General features: G+C 38.8%; 3 protein-coding genes across 8 annotated transcripts; 1 reads left to right on the top strand and 2 right to left on the bottom strand.

The window, feature by feature from the left end:
* Nucleotides 1-206: 206 nt before the first annotated feature.
* Nucleotides 207-8,060, bottom strand: LOC117738085 (N-acyl-aromatic-L-amino acid amidohydrolase (carboxylate-forming) B-like). 6 transcript variants are annotated; one of them, XM_034544371.1, is made up of 8 exons: nucleotides 5,288-8,060; nucleotides 5,082-5,183; nucleotides 2,866-3,092; nucleotides 2,562-2,754; nucleotides 2,108-2,201; nucleotides 1,912-2,019; nucleotides 1,276-1,388; nucleotides 207-699 (listed from the first exon to the last, which is right to left on the bottom strand). In XM_034544371.1, exons 3-8 carry the CDS (start codon nucleotides 3,090-3,092, stop codon nucleotides 625-627), a joined length of 810 nt encoding a protein of 269 aa, XP_034400262.1. In that variant the 5' UTR covers nucleotides 5,082-5,183; nucleotides 5,288-8,060; the 3' UTR covers nucleotides 207-624. The 6 variants fall into 6 exon arrangements, with proteins under 6 accessions (XP_034400262.1, XP_034400258.1, XP_034400256.1 ...); XM_034544367.1 differs by having other exon boundaries at nucleotides 207-727; nucleotides 5,082-5,208; nucleotides 5,288-8,057; XM_034544365.1 differs by having other exon boundaries at nucleotides 207-727; nucleotides 5,288-8,057.
* Nucleotides 8,061-11,101: 3,041 nt separating this feature from the next.
* tacr3l (tachykinin receptor 3-like) lies at nucleotides 11,102-14,612 on the top strand. Its single transcript, XM_034538337.1, has 5 exons — nucleotides 11,102-11,469; nucleotides 11,689-11,877; nucleotides 12,043-12,193; nucleotides 14,087-14,283; nucleotides 14,390-14,612. The coding sequence occupies exons 1-5, from the start codon at nucleotides 11,102-11,104 to the stop codon at nucleotides 14,610-14,612; spliced, it is 1,128 nt and encodes a 375-aa protein (XP_034394228.1).
* A 778-nt stretch (nucleotides 14,613-15,390) lies between these two features.
* si:ch211-145b13.6 (ecto-ADP-ribosyltransferase 4) lies at nucleotides 15,391-17,894 on the bottom strand. Its single transcript, XM_034546084.1, has 4 exons — nucleotides 17,635-17,894; nucleotides 17,337-17,424; nucleotides 16,507-17,216; nucleotides 15,391-16,096 (listed from the first exon to the last, which is right to left on the bottom strand). Exons 2-4 carry the CDS (start codon nucleotides 17,385-17,387, stop codon nucleotides 16,021-16,023), a joined length of 837 nt encoding a protein of 278 aa, XP_034401975.1. The 5' UTR covers nucleotides 17,388-17,424; nucleotides 17,635-17,894; the 3' UTR covers nucleotides 15,391-16,020.
* Nucleotides 17,895-18,018: the final 124 nt, after the last annotated feature.

Below are 18,018 nucleotides of genomic sequence, written 5' to 3'. Positions count from 1 at the left end.
CCATTGCTATTTCTAGCCGTACTAGCAACATGGCTCTTGAAATAGCAATGCTATACTTTACTTTATAACTAAATACCCCGAAAACTGTACGTTGTGTAAAGTGCTAATTAGCATATGTTGAATGCAACATTTAGTTGTGAACATGGTAAATATCAGAGCAGATAAACATGAGCATGTTATTCAAAAATCAAGAACAAAACATCTGCTAACTTGAAGGGATCCATATTTTCCATTTATTCAAACATGGTGTTTTGTGTCATTGCACATTGCAATAAAGTTAAATGTCCTAGTTATTGCATAGCAGGTGGAGGATCATAGCTCCAGCACCTATGCAATATTGTTCAGTACAAAATTAACTGTATTGGATAGCCATATAGAATTAGGAGGTAATCGTGTTATTTGTGTCCAGCACACCTAGAATAGTTATTCCTCATTTTGTGCATTTGCTCATTTGAGATAAAAAAACATTTGAGATTAAAAATCATTAGAAACATGGCTATACATTGAACACTTTAATTTATTCTGAGATATCTCAGTCCTTTTTGACGCTTATAGACGGCAAGGTCAAAGTGATCTTTTTGGTTAAATGGAAAGCAATCTTCTTCTCATAGTAGGCACACTCATTTACAAAGATAGGGTAGAGGTCCTCTCCTTCATGCTCCACCGTCTCCCCAGAAAATGACTTGAACACCGGGTCGCCTGCATGGAGAAGCGTGTAGTCATTGTCCTGGAGAAAGACAGAACGCTCAAAAAGGTTATTCATTATATACAATACATGTCATTTTAGCTGATGCTTTTATCCAAAGCGACTTAGAATCATGTTACATTCATACACTGTAGACACAGCTACAGGGAACAATTCAGGGTTAAGTGTCTTATGCATCAGGACTGCTTTTTAATGCACATTTCTCCTTTTTAAGTTGATATGAAGTGCAAATTTGTCTGCAAACAGTTGATTATTTACACATCCAGCCAAAATGAAGAGAAAATAGCATTAATATAGAGTTGTGTTCTTCTTCACCTCTTGTTCAACTGCAATAGTCGCTCTCTTTTAGCTCCGATCTTTGTCTCTACCAAGTTAAACCGTGAGCTAAAACTCTCTGAAAAGTTCCATAAAGCTGAAGGGAGCTTCAGACTGTTAGTAATTATCTGTACATTCATCAGAATGAGTGATCCTTTCACATTGTCATTTGATACTTTATAAAAACGATTATAGATGTTTTATGGGAAGGCTAGTGTGTTCGTGCATCTTTCCCAGATGTCCTTGTCCTCTACCTGCAGCTCGGGGTGAATGGCAGCAGTAATGCCATTGGTTGTAGGATCCCTTGGGTAGTCTACACTCCTCACCGGTGTGAATGCTTCCACTTTACCTCCTTCAAAAACACTTCCTGTTGGCATAGGGGCAGGCAGTATAAGTAGCAACGCTGGTGTCCTCGAGGAGGATCACAGAAGTGCTGAGTTCATTTAAAAGCTTCAGTTATATTATAGAAACATTTGATCTCTTAGTGGTATTTTGCCACACAGATAGTTGTCGCTTGGACAGGTTTAGAGATATCTGCCTCGTTTGTGCCGCACCGTCCTTGTATTTGGTGGAGAGACAGACATTTCAAAACATGTGCCAGTAAAACCAAAACTATCAACATGGCTAGATACCACTATGGATAAGTAATTAAATAAGCAACACTGTATTTGTAGAAATCTTTTCTAAGTCAGGGTTAGAATTTCAAAATAAGAGTAAATATTTAAATCAACGACAAGCAAAGGATTTGTTCAAGTATAAGAACAAATCAAGACAATTGGGGATAAATAACAAGCCTTTGAAAATGAAAAGATTAAAAACAGAGTTTTCCTGATCTGACCGGTGGAGGGAGGCTGTTTTTAACCCTTTAAATACCGGAAGTTGTTTCTTACCAGAATTAAATTTCTGAAGCCATTCTATTAGGAGGTCCACTGCCTCTTTCACCATGTTGAAGATATCCGCTCTGAGCACGCCGTTGGGTTGCGGGCCGACTTCTATTGCTGCAGAGAACAAGAGAAGCAACTCCAGCACCTTACACACTTTAATCAGTTCAATTATTCAGATGCAGACAGACTAATACACACTTACCGAAGCCATGTTTGCCCACTGACTCGAGGGAATAAGCCTCAGAAGAGGGTGTATCCAAATGGATTGCTCTCACAGGCGCAGAGGTTATCTTGCTCTGAAAACCAGGCAGGCGGACTATTTACAGCACTGCATGCTTCAATTCAACAATTATAAATATTGAGTATTGATATAATGGAGTTTTTAATCATTATTCTTGCATTCTTATATAAAATAATGTGATATTTGTAATTAGAATAGAGACATTCTGTAAAGATACCCTGACTGTAATATAAAGATCGACATTGCTTGGACACTCTTTTTGATAACTAGGATAATTATTATGTGTCATGTAGATTGCATGCAGTATTTGCTGTAAAATTAAGATAAACATGAATATACCTGCAGTTCAGGTACTTTGTGCTCTACATTTATTGTATGAAATATTTAAAAATATTTGTCTGGATGAAGTTCTCACCTGTAGGTATTTGTAAATATGCAGGGCGATCCAGTTAGAGGAGTAAAAGATGACACATATGCCCATGTTGGCGGTGGTGTTGTGGATGTCGCAGAGCAGATCCACAGCCTCTCGGCTTCCTTTGGGCCCGAGCTGAGCGTTCAGCTCACAGGCTCGCCTCAACTCGTAGGGTGTAGAGTCTGTTATGGGGGCACTGGAAGCCAGGCCATATCATCAGTTTCCTCATACGTGCATATTGTTTTTCTAGCTTTCAAATGTACAGATTGTCTTTTAAACTATCCATGTTAAAGTTTTTTCAACTTACCTCAGCAAGTCATCTGTGAAACAGCGATTTAGATCTGTGTCCACGTATCTTCTGCAAGCATCCACTGCCCGTGGATTTGTCAGGACGGTAGTGATAGAAACGGATCCTTTCCGATCTACCTTCTGTTTCTGCAGCTCTCTCACCATGTACACCCCTGACATCTCATTTCCATGGGTGCCCCCACAAATAGCAAGACGGGACAGTGGCGAGAAAGAGACGTGCTCCATCTGTTGACAGGACACAATTGAGGATGTTAGATAAGTGTTGTCCTGTCTTACTTTATTCTAAACCTGACGGACCGCTCAGCAAGCCAGCTAGTTTAACTGGGAAGCTACACATTCATGGAGTCAGTTTATACATGAACCAGACAGACGAGAGTAATGTGTTATCAAGGGCTGGCGAAATTAACCTTTGGCCTGGAACTGGGGTGAAAAGTGCAAAGGTATTGCTGGATGACAGTCATTTAATGTAATAAGTGACTGACCTACTCAAAGTCACATTAAAGGAGATCCAAGTGGATTGTTAACCTCAAGATAAATATATTATGCAGATATAAATACAACTTATTACTTCACATGATAATTACTGTCAGGAATGAAGGTCTTTAATGTGTTTCTCTTCAATCACTGCAGCCTAGTTTGTGTAAAAAGAAGTCCCCCAACTAACCTTTGAAACCTACTGCATACTCTCCTCATACATTTACTAAACTATATTCACGTCACTAAGTTTCACTGTTTTATTAATTTTTATATTTCCAATTCGAATGAAGGGAATTACAATAGACTGGGTTTAAAACCAACAATATAGTTAATAATAATTGCAATCATATTAAAAATGTAAGATTATTTCTCATTCATTGATTTTAGGGAGGTAGAAAAATAATTAAAGTGTTCTCTCTTGCCAACAAGATGCAACCCTTTGGATGTTTTCAATAGTCCCTCCACTTCTGATAGTATCATGAGAGTTCATTGCTTTTCTTAATGAGTGTGTTTGTCATTTGAGAGAGGGAATTTAAAGTTACAGCAGAAAGAGGTCACGCTGGTAACACAAACGGCGATTGCATTTTTGCTTAATAAATCATTAACATGGGTGTTTTTTGTGAGTTTATTATTATAAAAAAGCCAATGGAAGAATCCCATTGGCTTTTTGTCCAGAGAACCAATGTGATGTGAACTTCCCGATACCGATGGCCCTGCATGTGTGCCGTCCAGCAAAAACCACAGGCGGTCGCACATCAGCTGTTCGAGGCCCCAACTCATGCAGTGAGCTCACCATCCTAGTCTGAGTCTTGTTTTATCCTAACTGATTTTATACATAGTTTACTTTTTCAACATTTTAACATATTCTTTTCAATAATAAACGATACACATAATTATTTAACATTTAGCACATACATTGTTATTCCAACAGCATAGGGTGACGTTGTTGTTTACTTGCCAATACACTCCCCTGTAGAACTGAAGCCTGTAGATAATAATTAAACTGTTGTCTCTGCTTTTTACCACATCAGCAGAAATAAATGCCTGCATATTGACATTGAACAAGGTGGCCACACTTAATTTTAACACTCCCGTTAAACATTTAATATCTACATACACATACGCATAGCTTATTAAATGTAGTTGTCGGCAGATAAGTGTTTGTTTGTTTAATGTAGGTGTCAACAACTGTGACCCCTTCTGAACCCACAGGTGGAGGCAGATAATGACTGACAATATGGTGAAAACCTGTTGGAATAATATAAAACATGCCTTCATAGGAGAAGTCATACTTGTTGACAAAGATGGTACTTCACTCAACACTGTAGGTGTCCTTATGTCTGCTTACAACAACATGATAATGTTATTAATCATTTATATTTGTACACATAGTTAACAACAATGTTCTATTCAACATTCTCCTGCATTAGACAACACTCAATACAATATCAGCAGTAAAACAAATTCAAAAAGAGAACCGCCTTATTCATACTCATTACAAAGTCCTGCAAAATGGGCACAGTTGGGGAGAAGAAACACATTAGTGGGCACAGCAATGAAAACACACAAGCAGATGTGATCAAGTCTTTTTCACAAGCAGCTGTTCTGCAGCCTGTGAATGGTTCCACATTGTTCAAGTCACATGATCAGCACAGAAAGAAGGCATGAATCATTTCCGCCAACAAAAAAAGTGAATTAGTGTATGCAAGAAACAACGTCCACGCTTGCACGTCTTACCTTTCTTTCAAAACCCAAGGGCTTCGTGGCACCGACTGGATTTCAGTAACCTTTGAACTTGGAGAGAAGTTGCATCAGGACAGCGATGCAGTATTTCATAACCTGCCAGCAAAGTAATACAGGCACTCTTCAAACTTCTTTCCAGTCAGAGCCAGCAACGGTTCACCTGCACAAACTTGAATGAATGCAAAGTAGAGCACACATACTTATGCAGATAGTTTCCCAGTCGGTCGTCCTTCTTCCTGGTTGTTCGTCTACTCTTTCCTACGGCCCTCCTCTTTATGTTCTTCAGCTAAAGTTTCAAGCTGTGTGGCATTTTATGATGCAACAGGAACTTGCTCTCTGATATTTTCTACGAAACCAGCCAGAGCTTCTTTGAGCGCTGTGTGGACTGGGTGCAACTTTGAGGTTCAATAACAACAACAAGAACAACAACAACAATCCTGAATGCTACCTCCAGCTGTTGGTTTTTTCTACTATTATTCATTACTTGTAATCACACACCACTGTTAATACTGTTCGTTCTGTAGATATCTTGTGTATTCATACCCCTTTCTGTTTATTCCATTAACTATTTATTCCATATTTTATTCTGTATATTACTCTCCACTTTACTGCTTTTTGCACTTCTGGTTAGATGCTAAACTGCATATTGTTGGTTTGCTTTTTCCATAGTAGAAAAAACCAACAGCTGGAGGTTGGTTTGGTTTATTTCACAACTTTGACTCATCCATTCAAAAAGGAAGAAAACAGACCTGTTAAGACACAATGTTTGCTTGTTGCACTCTAACTGTAAATATTAGTAGTCCATACTATTAAAGGAGGTACTGCACACTTAAACAGGTTTGTATTGACATAATATTTACACGTCCATGCCTGGAAGCTAACCTTACGGAGTCTCCTTTGGTCAGTCTTATTTAAACCTCCTTTATAAAACAGACTTTCCTGAAAATAACATTGAAAAATGAGCCTATATTAAACTGTTAATCCATGTTTATGAAACACCCCTCTAACAATTCTAACAATTTCTTAGTAGTCTATCAATTATGGGAGCTTTGAGGCAGGAGAGGATTCATTGTTTCTGAACTGCTAACCTTGAAGTGCTGCAGTCAAAAGGTTTTTATATCACTGTAGCGATAGTTTGATTTTCATAGAAAAGTAAAACTTGTATAAGTGAAGTGGCTTCGGACAGATGGGCTACAACTGGTGTCGATGGTGAGTTCAGGCGCAGTTCGATCCAACTGGTGTCCCTCCAGACCCGAGAGGTAGAGGCCACTTCTGTTAATATCTCACAAGTGCATATCATATCATTGTTTTCTGTTTTCTAATGTTTGGTGCCCTGGGGTACGCCAGTCAAAAGCACCAAATTCCTCCCATGCACTGTTAATAGATGGAACTATTTATTATACCTTGAGTCCTAGGTTCAAATATCACACACTATCAGAAGGGGAAGGGGCACTGTCAGTCATTTTGAAGGAGATGGATGGTCTCTGTCTGTTGTAACCTGCACATTAATTGCAACTTTTCTAAAATAATAATAATAATGTTTTAATTTTCAGATGACATTAAATACGAAAAATGTTTTGCGGATGAATTAGGTAACATTTTGCTCCAATAGTTGTTTCTTACAATATGTTATGATAGTTAGTTCCTTGTTTATTATCTTTAGTTGGTGTTCCTTGTATGTTAAATTGTCAGCATTAACTCCACAATTGTTTACTTTTACTTATATTCATATTCGATTAAAATGTGTTGAATACTTATTTGTTTTGTAACCTTTATTATATCAGATATGTTGGGACACTTTTTGACAAGGGAGACAAAACAATACAAACTGCTTTATTCTTCTGTCTCTCATTGCTGTCTTTAACTTTAGCTACGTGCACAACATTCTTTTCAGGCCTCAACATATCTCAGTACATACTCATCTTTTATAATCTTTTTTTGCTTGTGACCCCTTTATATATTCATGCAGTCACTTGTCTCAGGCATCATGAGTGCATGCATTACAACCTCTATACTTTTCAGATAAATGTTCATGGCTTTCAGAGGTAAAACTACCCAGTATTTCACAAAAAACACCCACACATGTATTTATAGACACACACACACACACACACACACACACACACACACAAAATATACGTTTTCTTCTTCTTTCTTACCACATGAATCATCCTATCCTTTTAACCCTGAGATGCATCTGGTGACTCATTGGAGGGGTACTGAATGCTATTGGGAATTACTAACCTACTAAATGTTAAAATATTGATTACCTCACATCTTTCCCCTCCATATAACCCTTCGGTCTTTTCCATTTCTCTCACTCTCTCTAAAGGATAGTCCTAAACTCCATTTAGACGTGTAATCCTGTTGGATCATTCACTTGGTCATAAGCTGCTTTCTCTCACTCGATCACTTTCACTCTCTCTATCTCTCTCTCTCTCCCTCACCAACACACTCTGGCACACTTTCTCTCTCTCTCTCTCTCTCTCTGCCAGTTTAGTTAAATCCAGTATCTTTGAATTTCACATCAATTCAATTTCTTTTAAGGTGTTGACATCTGGCCTCTGATTGATTATCATGGTGTATAACAAAGCCGTGCTGTTACAATGTCAATTTCATACAAATCGGAGGTCAACTTTTGTCAGTATTTCATATTGGAGGAGCCTTTGAGCTTGTACGTGTTTGTGATAGTCACATTATGCAGTGCATGTTTCTCAAACCTTTTCGGTCACGCCCCACTTTGGAGGAAGAAAAATGTTCATGGCCCACCACCCCAACAAAATGGTCCATGCTGAATTATTATTGAAATAATACATTGTGACTCCTCCATCTGGGCTTTTTCAAATAATAGAATAAAGAAAATTGCAATCGCTTTCAAGTAAACTAGATTGCTCGATCAGACAAAAACAAATAAAATGTGCAATCACTTTGTTAGAACAATGCGAAAAAAGTTCTATCTGTGCACAAATTAACTAATGTTTGGCACAAAAAAAAAATGCTTATTGTGGCTGCAATTAACCTGTTTTGCAATAAATATATTTTCAGGATAATAAAAATAAAGTGCAACCTGTGAAAAACAAAAAAAAAAGTTCAAATATTTGGCAATACAAAGTTTTACACATATATATGTTTTACGCATATATTTTCAAAACAACAACAACGTGCAACCTGTGTATAACACAATTAGTGCAGATATGTGTGAGCCATCACGTTTTATTAGTATTAGTGTTTGAGCTAGATCGGTATTTTGTTTTGAAGGGCAACAGCACGGAAGTAGGCGCAAATTAAACAGCCACGCGTGCGATTGACTTTGGTGACCGAATTTTTAAACCTGCTCGCTCCCAAGTCTGTTACCTGTTCGCTCGCCAGTAGCTTTACTTTTTGACAGTAAGTGGGCGGACCCAGTCATTGTATCTCTACATCTAATTGGTTACAATCCTCGTCTTTTGATTGGCTGGATATCACACCCGACAGCCGTTTCACGGTCTTCTAATTGCGTGTTAGTAACCCAATGTGAGATATTCAAATTACTTAATTAACTATAAAGAACATGATAAACTATGTTACACCAAAAACTTACTAAATAAATAGGTTTTAGGAGATATACACGTTACCTCCTTGTGGTCAGCCATGCCTCAAACTGGCTCCCCCGTTTTCTGTAACTATTGGAAGATCGCAAAATAGATTTATACCGCCTACTAGCAACTTTAGTCCAATTAGATGTAGAGATACAATGGCGACTGGGTCCACCCACTTACTGTTAAAAAGAAAAACTACTCGCGAGCCAGCAGGTAACAGGTTAAGGTTTGGCAAATGAGCAGGTTAAAAATTCGCGAGCGACTTTTGCTCGCGGAGTGATGTAAAAGCGCTCTTCAAAGTAAAGTACACGCGCGCGCGTGGATTTCATTTGCGCTCTCGGATTTTGAGAGTGATTTGCCTTCATACATTTCACACGTGCATGCGCTCACATTTTGCCGTCGTGTTTGCTGCCAGAAGATGACAGAAAAGATCTCAAGTCTAAGAATAAACGTCCAATTTTGAATTACGATCACTGCTCTCCAGTAGTGGAAAAACGTACATTTACTCAAGTACGAGTACAACATTGTTGTAATGGCTAGACCAGATTGATGGATATTTTGATGAAAGAGGACATTTGACACAGGACTAAGACTACATTAACAAAATTAAGAGAGAAGACATTTTGACTAAAATTAATTTTTGGCAACAATAAAACTGGACTATAGACTAAAACTATGACAGCATGACAGCCCTTTTTATGGTATAATCACAACTTTAATTTCCCTGAAAAAATGGAATTCAGATGTGCCAATGGGCAGAATTTGATAGTGTGTCATTTCAGGAACAGTCTTTAACGTGTTGGCGCTTCTCTGACGTGACATTTAAAAAAATTATCTTAGCTGACCTCGACAACTATTGTCGTTGTATGTGTTGCTACAGAAGCATCGGCAGGACAGATTGCGTGTCATCCACATTCCTACACAGCTGGTGCTGGTATTGAGGGCATAAAATGATGCAAAAACATCTGTACAAGTTTATTTTTCTCCACAGGATTGTATTGACCGTATTACACTCCTCTTGTCAGTCAATTTCTCTGTTTGCTTTACACAGATTGAACTTAATCCTGTTACACACAGATCAGACACCACCTCCCATGTGATTAACTGAAGCCTACATTATTCATATGACATACAGGAACACGTTTATTTGATGCAGCTAATGATATTGTCATCTGTTACCTAATAGATTGTGACCTTTTTTAATATGGTGGAACATGGTGTGTTTGGAAGAGGTTTGAACACTGACATTTGAGACAGGGAGTGGTCCAAATGAGGTGGCCTCTGGGTAATGAGGTCTTGCTGAGAGGAAACATACTTTTTGACCTTCTTGTGGTCTTTTCCCAGCGTGCACAGTTAATATGTGTGTGTGTGTGTGTGTGCGGGTGTTTGTGTGCTCTGAAGAGCCTGACCTTTGAACTCAGAACCTATAAGTACTTCCATGTCCTAAGAATACTTTTTGCAGTAAAGGATGCCTAACTATAAAGGCCAGAGTGACAATATGGAAATGAAACAACACATTATAAAATGCAGATCATGAACAAAATCACAACAGGTACACTTTGAGCTAATTGGTTGTAGCCGGCGGGAAAAAAAGATTGACGAGAGTCACCAAGACGGTTGTTTAATTAAAGAAATTGGAGTATGAGAATAAAATCACTATGCATTGACAATATCTCCTTGTGTCCATTACATTTGGTTTTGATTACATTGTCTGAATGTTTTTGGCAGATAATAGTCATCTCTATTGGTTTTGTTTTCAGTCAAGTCGATAATTCGAAAAACTTAATGCCTTTACCTTTGACCTGTTTATGATTACATAATACAGATCAACCAACATACAATGAAGGAGGACAACAGGTTGAAGGAGGAGGTTGAATTCACAAATTGTAACTTGTTTGGACAAAATTGGTAATGATATTTGAAATTTGCAGTGTTGGAATGTATTTACTGAAGTACTGTATTTAAGTAAAACTGATTGTACTTAGCTTATCAAATAGGATGCTTTGTATAATAATCTACCAAACAATACAACTCCAACAATGTATTGATTAGTCAGTTGATATAAAATTATTAGCAAATATTTTAATAATTTGATTTGCTGCTTTTCCTTTTATTTATCTTCATTTATCCATATTGAAAACATTCATTCATTTCAGTCAGATACAAAATAATTCAAAATGAGATTGTTGTCTCCTCCACTGCAGCTGTGTGAGTGATGTTGCTGCATCAGGACCACGCTCCCCCTCTCTCTCTCTCTCTCTCTCTCCCCCCATCTCTCTCCCTCTCTTTCTCTCTCTCTCTCTCTCTCTCTCTGTGTCTCTCTGATCACATGTTAAAACTCTTGCTGCTATGCTGCGCATCACAGTCTCCAAAGTCCTTGGCATCGCCTGACAGCAGCCGACCGAAGCAGATCATCAGACTGAGGACATTTGAGGAATGGCCTCTGAACGGGATGAATCCAACACAACCAGAAACCTGACCAACCAGTTCGTACAGCCGGCGTGGCGCATCGCGCTGTGGTCGGTGGCTTACATCACGGTGCTGGCTGTGGCAGTTTTCGGAAACTTGATTGTGATTTGGGTTATCTTGGCGCACAAGCGGATGAGAACGGTCACCAACTACTTCCTGCTGAACTTGGCTTTCTCCGATGTTTCGATGGCTGCGTTCAACACGCTCATCAACTTCATCTACGCGGCTCACGGAGAGTGGTACTTCGGGGAGGTGTACTGCAGGTTTCACAACTTCTTCCCGGTCACTGCGGTGTTCGCCAGCATTTACTCCATGACCGCGATAGCCATCGACAGGTATGATGAACACAAGATCATATTGCACACATGGACTTGCTATTAGATATATTTATTTCAATTTGATTCAATTCAGTTTATTTTATATAGCCCAATATCACAAATTACATATTTGCCTCAGAGGGCTTTACAATCTGTACACATATGACATCCCTGTCCCAGGAGGACCTCACATCGGATCAGGAAAAACTCCCAATTGTTGTGACCTCTGACCTGTAGGTACATGGCCATCATCCATCCGCTGAAGCCTCGTCTGTCGGCGAAGGCCACCACAGGAGTTATTGTCTGTATCTGGAGTCTGGCCGTGGTTCTGGCCTTCCCTCTCTGCTACTTCTCCACCACCCGAACTCTGCCCCGCAGGACCCTCTGCTACGTGGCCTGGCCCCGCATGGCCGACGACCCCTTCATGTGAGAACACTGACATCCCTTTCTATCTTTTGTTAAGCTTCATTGACATTGTCATGGCAAAACTGGGCTGTATTTGTGCATCATCTGGTTGTGTCTTCCGAAATTTCATCGCTCACAATCTCTAATCTCGTCATATTCTGGTGATGTGTTTTTCCACTTTCGCAGGTATCATATCATAGTCACAGTTCTGGTCTACGTGCTGCCCCTAGTGGTGATGGGCATCACTTACACCATCGTGGGGGTCACTTTGTGGGGAGGGAAGATCCCAGGAGACTCATCTGATAACTATCATGGACAGCTCAGGGCCAAACGCAAGGTAAACACCACATTTATTTCATGCATTTTCACATTTTCTATTGATTTAGTTTGCATGTGTGTTTGGAGGGGAAGCAAACAGGCATATCTGTAAACAGATTATGTACATGTTCATAAGGTTTTTTCCTTAAATGTAGAAGTTAAGATTGTTCGTCAAATCTTTCATGAAAGAACAACAAAATGACATATAACTGGCAGATATGATTAAATATTTGAGCACATTACTTCAGTGCTGTGAAGCTAATTCATACTTCACTATCTAAAAAACCACAAGCAAAGGAAGCATACCTTCGAACAATTACACTTTATATTATACTGCCATGTGTTTAAGTAGACCTTTGCTAACTTAACTTTTGGCAATTGCAACTGCAACCTAGAAGAAGAGACAAACGTTCAGAGGCACTTGTTCATCAGCCACACTGTGCTTTGCAGCAGTTACTGTGAGTGTTGGGTTAAACAGGGATTAAGGTCATCACAGCTGTCATGACGAGCGTCGATCGAGTCAGCCTCTGGATTAATGCTAAAGAGCACCGCAATTTATTGATAAACCTCACAAATATTCCAAGATAACACACTGGATTAATAAAAGAGACAGCTGAAAGATGAAAGGCTGCAGAAGGATTCTGTTTAAAAAATAAATAGTGCAAATAGTGCAACTTTTTTTAACACTCATAAATGTTATCCTCATAAGACTCAGTATTATTCTGTAAAATTTGCTTAATGAAGTGAGCAACAATGTAACCCAAAAACTACATTGACATTTACATTTATAATATATTTTGGCAGAACAAACACACACACATTCAGTGTACAGAAAGAGAGACTGCGACAGGTGCAGGTTTGCCATTCACAATCTTTTCAAGGGCTTTATTGAAAACAAATTTATCATGGGCTCAGATTGTTGGCAAAATTGAGCCACGAGAGATAAAAGAGATTCATACACGTCAGGAAACAAAGGTTACCAGACAATGTCAGGAGAAATCAGGCTGGATTCAAAGGCCCAGTCTGACAAGATGCCATTTGGGCTGGAGATAAGAGGAAGTCACTCTCATCTCCATCCTGCAGATGAGCCTCTATTGATGGTATAATAGCCCCCTGGTCCTTTTGACCCCCCACCGCTCTGCATCGGGCTGCAACACACTGATGAGTTCTGTGCTGCTCTTTCATCTGTCTTACCTGGAAGCTGCTGGGTCTGATGCGTCATCGCTGACCTCTCCGTCTCAGGACGCTTTGAATGGAAACTTCATTGTGAGCCGAATGAAGGAAAACAGAGAACATACTTCAGAGACACTTGAATAAAAAGAGCTGCCATGGCTAAAATTATTCAAAATCACAGTGAAATGGGATTTAGAGTTTGGTTTCCTTAATTTGACATTTCTCCAGTTGAAGAGCACTGACATATCAGAGGTTTTAAAAAATAAATATTTTTAACTGGCAATATTGACAATGTATCAAATAAGTGTTGCGAAAGGTATCTCACAGTGACAAACCCACACATAATTATCCCCCGATTATGCAGGTCCTCCCACCTTTATCGAGTCTTTCAGCTCACTGTTGTGGTTGTACACCCCTTATATCTTCTGTTTTAGTTCAGATTACATCCGCACTAAACTAGGTCAACTAGGTCCATTTTCTCTTTGTTTCAACCCTCAGTCTCGACTACAACACTGTTTTTCTTGCTTTCTTTGCTTTTCCAAAACATCCATTAAAATATATAATTTTTAAATTGCCAGTCTGATATTTCATTGTCTACAGAGTGAACAGGATGATGTGTTTTCATGTTGTGAGCTCCTAAAACATTCTTTATTTTAATTCCTGAATATGACACCCTCTATTGGCTATAATCTTGCACTTGCTGTTAATACTGTTAGTATTTATCTCCTTTATCTTGCAGGTGGTGAAGATGATGATCATCGTAGTGGTGACCTTTGCCCTCTGCTGGCTGCCCTATCACGTCTACTTCATTGTGACGGGTCTCAATAAGCGTCTGAGCAAGTGGAAGTACATCCAGCAGGTCTACCTGTCAGTGCTGTGGCTGGCGATGAGCTCCACCATGTACAACCCCATCATCTACTGCTGCCTTAACAGCAGGTGGGTTATGAATAACTTTCCCCACAAACCCAAAAAACACACATGTGTAAATACTGTATTTGTACATAGTAGCATGTTTACATGTCAGGGGTTTATTTTGCTGCAGGTTCCGGGCAGGCTTCAAGCGGGTTTTCCGCTGGTGTCCCTTTGTCCAGGTCTCAAGCTACGACGAGCTGGAGCTCCGAAACACAAGACTTCGACCGGGTCGCCAGAGCAGCATGTGTACCCTCTCTCGGGTCGACACCAGCATCCTCAGCAAAGACAAGAGCACTCGTTCCCATGGACACAGGTCAAGACTCCACTCTGAGCCCAACAATAAAAACAATTAATTGTCTCCACTGAACACAATGCAGCTAACCAACTGTATTTGAAACATTTATTTGAGCTCACAAATTCTGATTGGACTGTTTTTTGTTTACTTGTAGGTCTGATAATGATAATTAACTCCGATGGTGATGGTGAACATTTAGAAATGTGGTTATAGTGTGGATTTGAGGTTTTTCGAACTGAGGCGTGCCTCCCTGATGATTGGTCCCGTTTATCTGCAGCAGTGGCTGTGGCACACAAGCTCATGGAGGCAATTCAGGTACATTAACCCAATCTCAACACATCATTTTCAGATTGAGTATAACTTTCCAAGGATATTATTATCTCAGATGTTCATCGCTAAGAAATCAGAAATAAGACATCACTTTTAACTGCAGAACTTGACTAAGAATCATGTTTTTAAGTTTTATTCCATATCACAGTAATCTGGTGATAGTTATCTGTACATTCATGGGTACATTGCAAAAAGGAACAGCTAAAAGCTAATTCTGCATTATGTTAATAGTGCCAATGTGCCAAATTACGCTGTCCTACATGTCTTTATAATGATTTATATATATATATAAATCATTGCACTATTATATATGTGAAATATAAAAATTGGGTGTAAATTCACAAGTATTTGCTGCTGTAATGTTTGTTAGTTTAAGAAAGCATTTGCCAATTTAAAATCAACTTGTTAGGGACTGTATAGAGTTACTGTTTACTGTAAGTATGATAAATGTATGTGTTATAATGTTCTGATTTTTTGGTGCAGACTCAAACACACACGGACACAAATTGTGGTAAATGTATGTTTAATTGTTGTATTAAGATATAGATTAACTGTAAACATGTTATGTTAAATTTACTGAACTTGAAAAGACAAGTCAAATAAATTTGCTATTTACAGATTAAACAGTTACAACAACAATTCTTCGCTCGACAATATTCGTTTTTTAAGTGTGGCTACCACAATTGTGCACCACAATATTATCAATCAATATGCTGTAATGTAAAATGGTGGAACACAAGGGTTGTGTCTGAATTCAATATCAATCTTCATCATGGTTTTGATTGTTTTGCTTATCATGAAAATAAACAAACATTCATTTATTTATGTATTAAAGACAAATACCAAGTTTCCATCATGTTTGTTTCCCTCAAAATATAAAAAAGTATTTTTTCTCAGAAATATTGATACCCGCTTAGAGTATATATCTGCTGATAAGCATAAAGCAAATGTGTTTGAAGCCATTAAAAAAACAGTGTAATGACTGTATTTCTTCAGCGGGCTACAAAGATTTGTTGCACCTTATTTGGCAGCGTAGAAGCAAAACAGATGTTTATTGTTCAACTGTACAAAAGAACAAACAGCGTTTTGTGTAACTCTCAGTGCAATCTGCGCAGCTAATTGTTTTTCATTTGTTCTCAATAGTTGAAGGAAAAAGGAGCTAAAGCCACAAGCATCAACACAAACCACTGAGTGGAGACATCAGCTGGGGACCTAGAGAGATGGAAATAAAGAGAGAGGTTAATATCTTTGGTCATTTTTCAAAAACAATCTGCTTCATACTATGAGTAAGGTTGGCCTACATGAAGACAACATTTTTCTTACAATGTGCCGAACTGTTTTAGTTAGTGATTTCAGCCTTTTTTGCTCTCTGCTCTTTTCTACTGGTGTAAAGTAGGTTTTTAGAAACAAGCTGCCTGTCTGGAGCTTGTGATAAGCCTGTATATACTTGTCAGGGCTGTAAAAAGTCCCACAGCACTTATTAAAAGTCCTGTACCATTAAAAGACCACACACACACAGTTTTAATAAATAAATGATATCGAAAATCATAATTCCAATATAAGTGTTAATAATCATGGCATTGAGCAAAAATATTTCATTTATGATAAAGAACATGTCTTACCCTGACACACTGTAACAGTTGTGCGATCTTTCCAGTTCCAAGTGTTTCAAAACGATCTCAGTGTAGTCAGACTCATCATCAGCTATTTTATTGACTTCCTCCACAGTGAACACTTCAGCTGGAGATATGAGGGCCATAGCCTCGTCTGTGCTGCAAATGTTGTCTCCCAGGTTAACAAAGAAGCAAGAAGTGATATTAAAGATGACATGCCCGTCCCAATCTTCCATTTTCTGTAGCACACTGTAGCTCGTCTGAACTTTGATGAACTTTCCAAATCTCATCGTTGAGCCCTTTTGCGCTGTGTATTCTTTTTCTTGGAGAACATGCAGAGTCTTGCACTTCTTTGTACTCATCAGCAACATGGAATCCATGAGCAGGAAGTGAAGCGACTTGAAATGGAAGTGGTTTTCATAGGTGCTTATATTTCCGCCCATTGTCTCGACTGCATTGTCAAAGGTCTCTGTAAAATCTTCAGCCCCATCCGCGTATGCCAACAGCGCAGCCTTATGTTCTTTGGTCCCTCCAGGGATCAGCTTAGAACAAGTAGCATTTACATCCAATGCTTTCTGGAATCCTGCATTGACGTTTAGCTCTTGTTTTAAGAGGCCTGAATGGATTAACTTCTCCATGGCCTCTTTTTGGCATCCATCGTACATGTAATCTACAGAATCTGGGGCCATGTCCAGCAGTTTTGCGCTCCCCACAGTCACCTTTAATTGAGTATAGAAGTTAAAATATAGTTTCAAGAGAAGCGAATATTATCTTCAAATCTAACATAACATCACAACAGGTTTTGAAGAACTATATTTTTAAGAGAAACAACAACTTACTTCATAGTAGAAAACAATTGCAGCAAGAAGCAGTTTCCTTCTGTCGCACATTTTGAAGGGCTTTTCTTTTCTTCTATCTGGAACAGAACTGAAACCAGAATCCAAGAAGAGAATTGCAGGACCAAACTTGTAAACAATTCTGAAATGGGATGATCTGGCATGCGGTTAAATTACTTTGTTTAGACAAGCCCTCAATCTCCTATTATGAGTTCTGACTCTTGGAATATGGAACTCACCTTCTAACCCCAGATAACCATGCATGATTAAACACTAAAAGAAAATATCAAGAGGCACATACCTTAAGAAAGAAAAAAATATTTCTTGGAGCAAAAATCAAGTCTGTTTACATCAAAGTGAAGCGGAGCAATACTTTTCAGCAGGACACTGTCTTTGGTGAAGTAAAAACTTATCACACCAGGAACGCCTTTCCCTTTCCTGTGGAAGGAAATAACATGCCTTTGGGGCCCTGATGTTGAGCTACTTGTTCTGTTCGGGCTACTGAGTTACTGGAAGCTCTTGCAGAAACCATTTTTTAGAAACCAGATAAACCTCAATAGTTCAGCCCAGCTATACATTTACTGGTTTCACTCAAATGCTGTCTCTTTTTTCTGTCTTTCTTCCTCTACCCACCCAAATTGTGAAATAATAATATGCTTTGATTTGTTTTTTTCCCCACATCTTC

This window comes from Cyclopterus lumpus, chromosome 1 (assembly GCF_009769545.1).
Source record: "Cyclopterus lumpus isolate fCycLum1 chromosome 1, fCycLum1.pri, whole genome shotgun sequence".
Classification (NCBI taxonomy): domain Eukaryota; kingdom Metazoa; phylum Chordata; class Actinopteri; order Perciformes; family Cyclopteridae; genus Cyclopterus; species Cyclopterus lumpus.
Note: the sequence above shows the minus strand (reverse complement) of the source record. Positions and strands in the feature narration are given on the sequence as shown.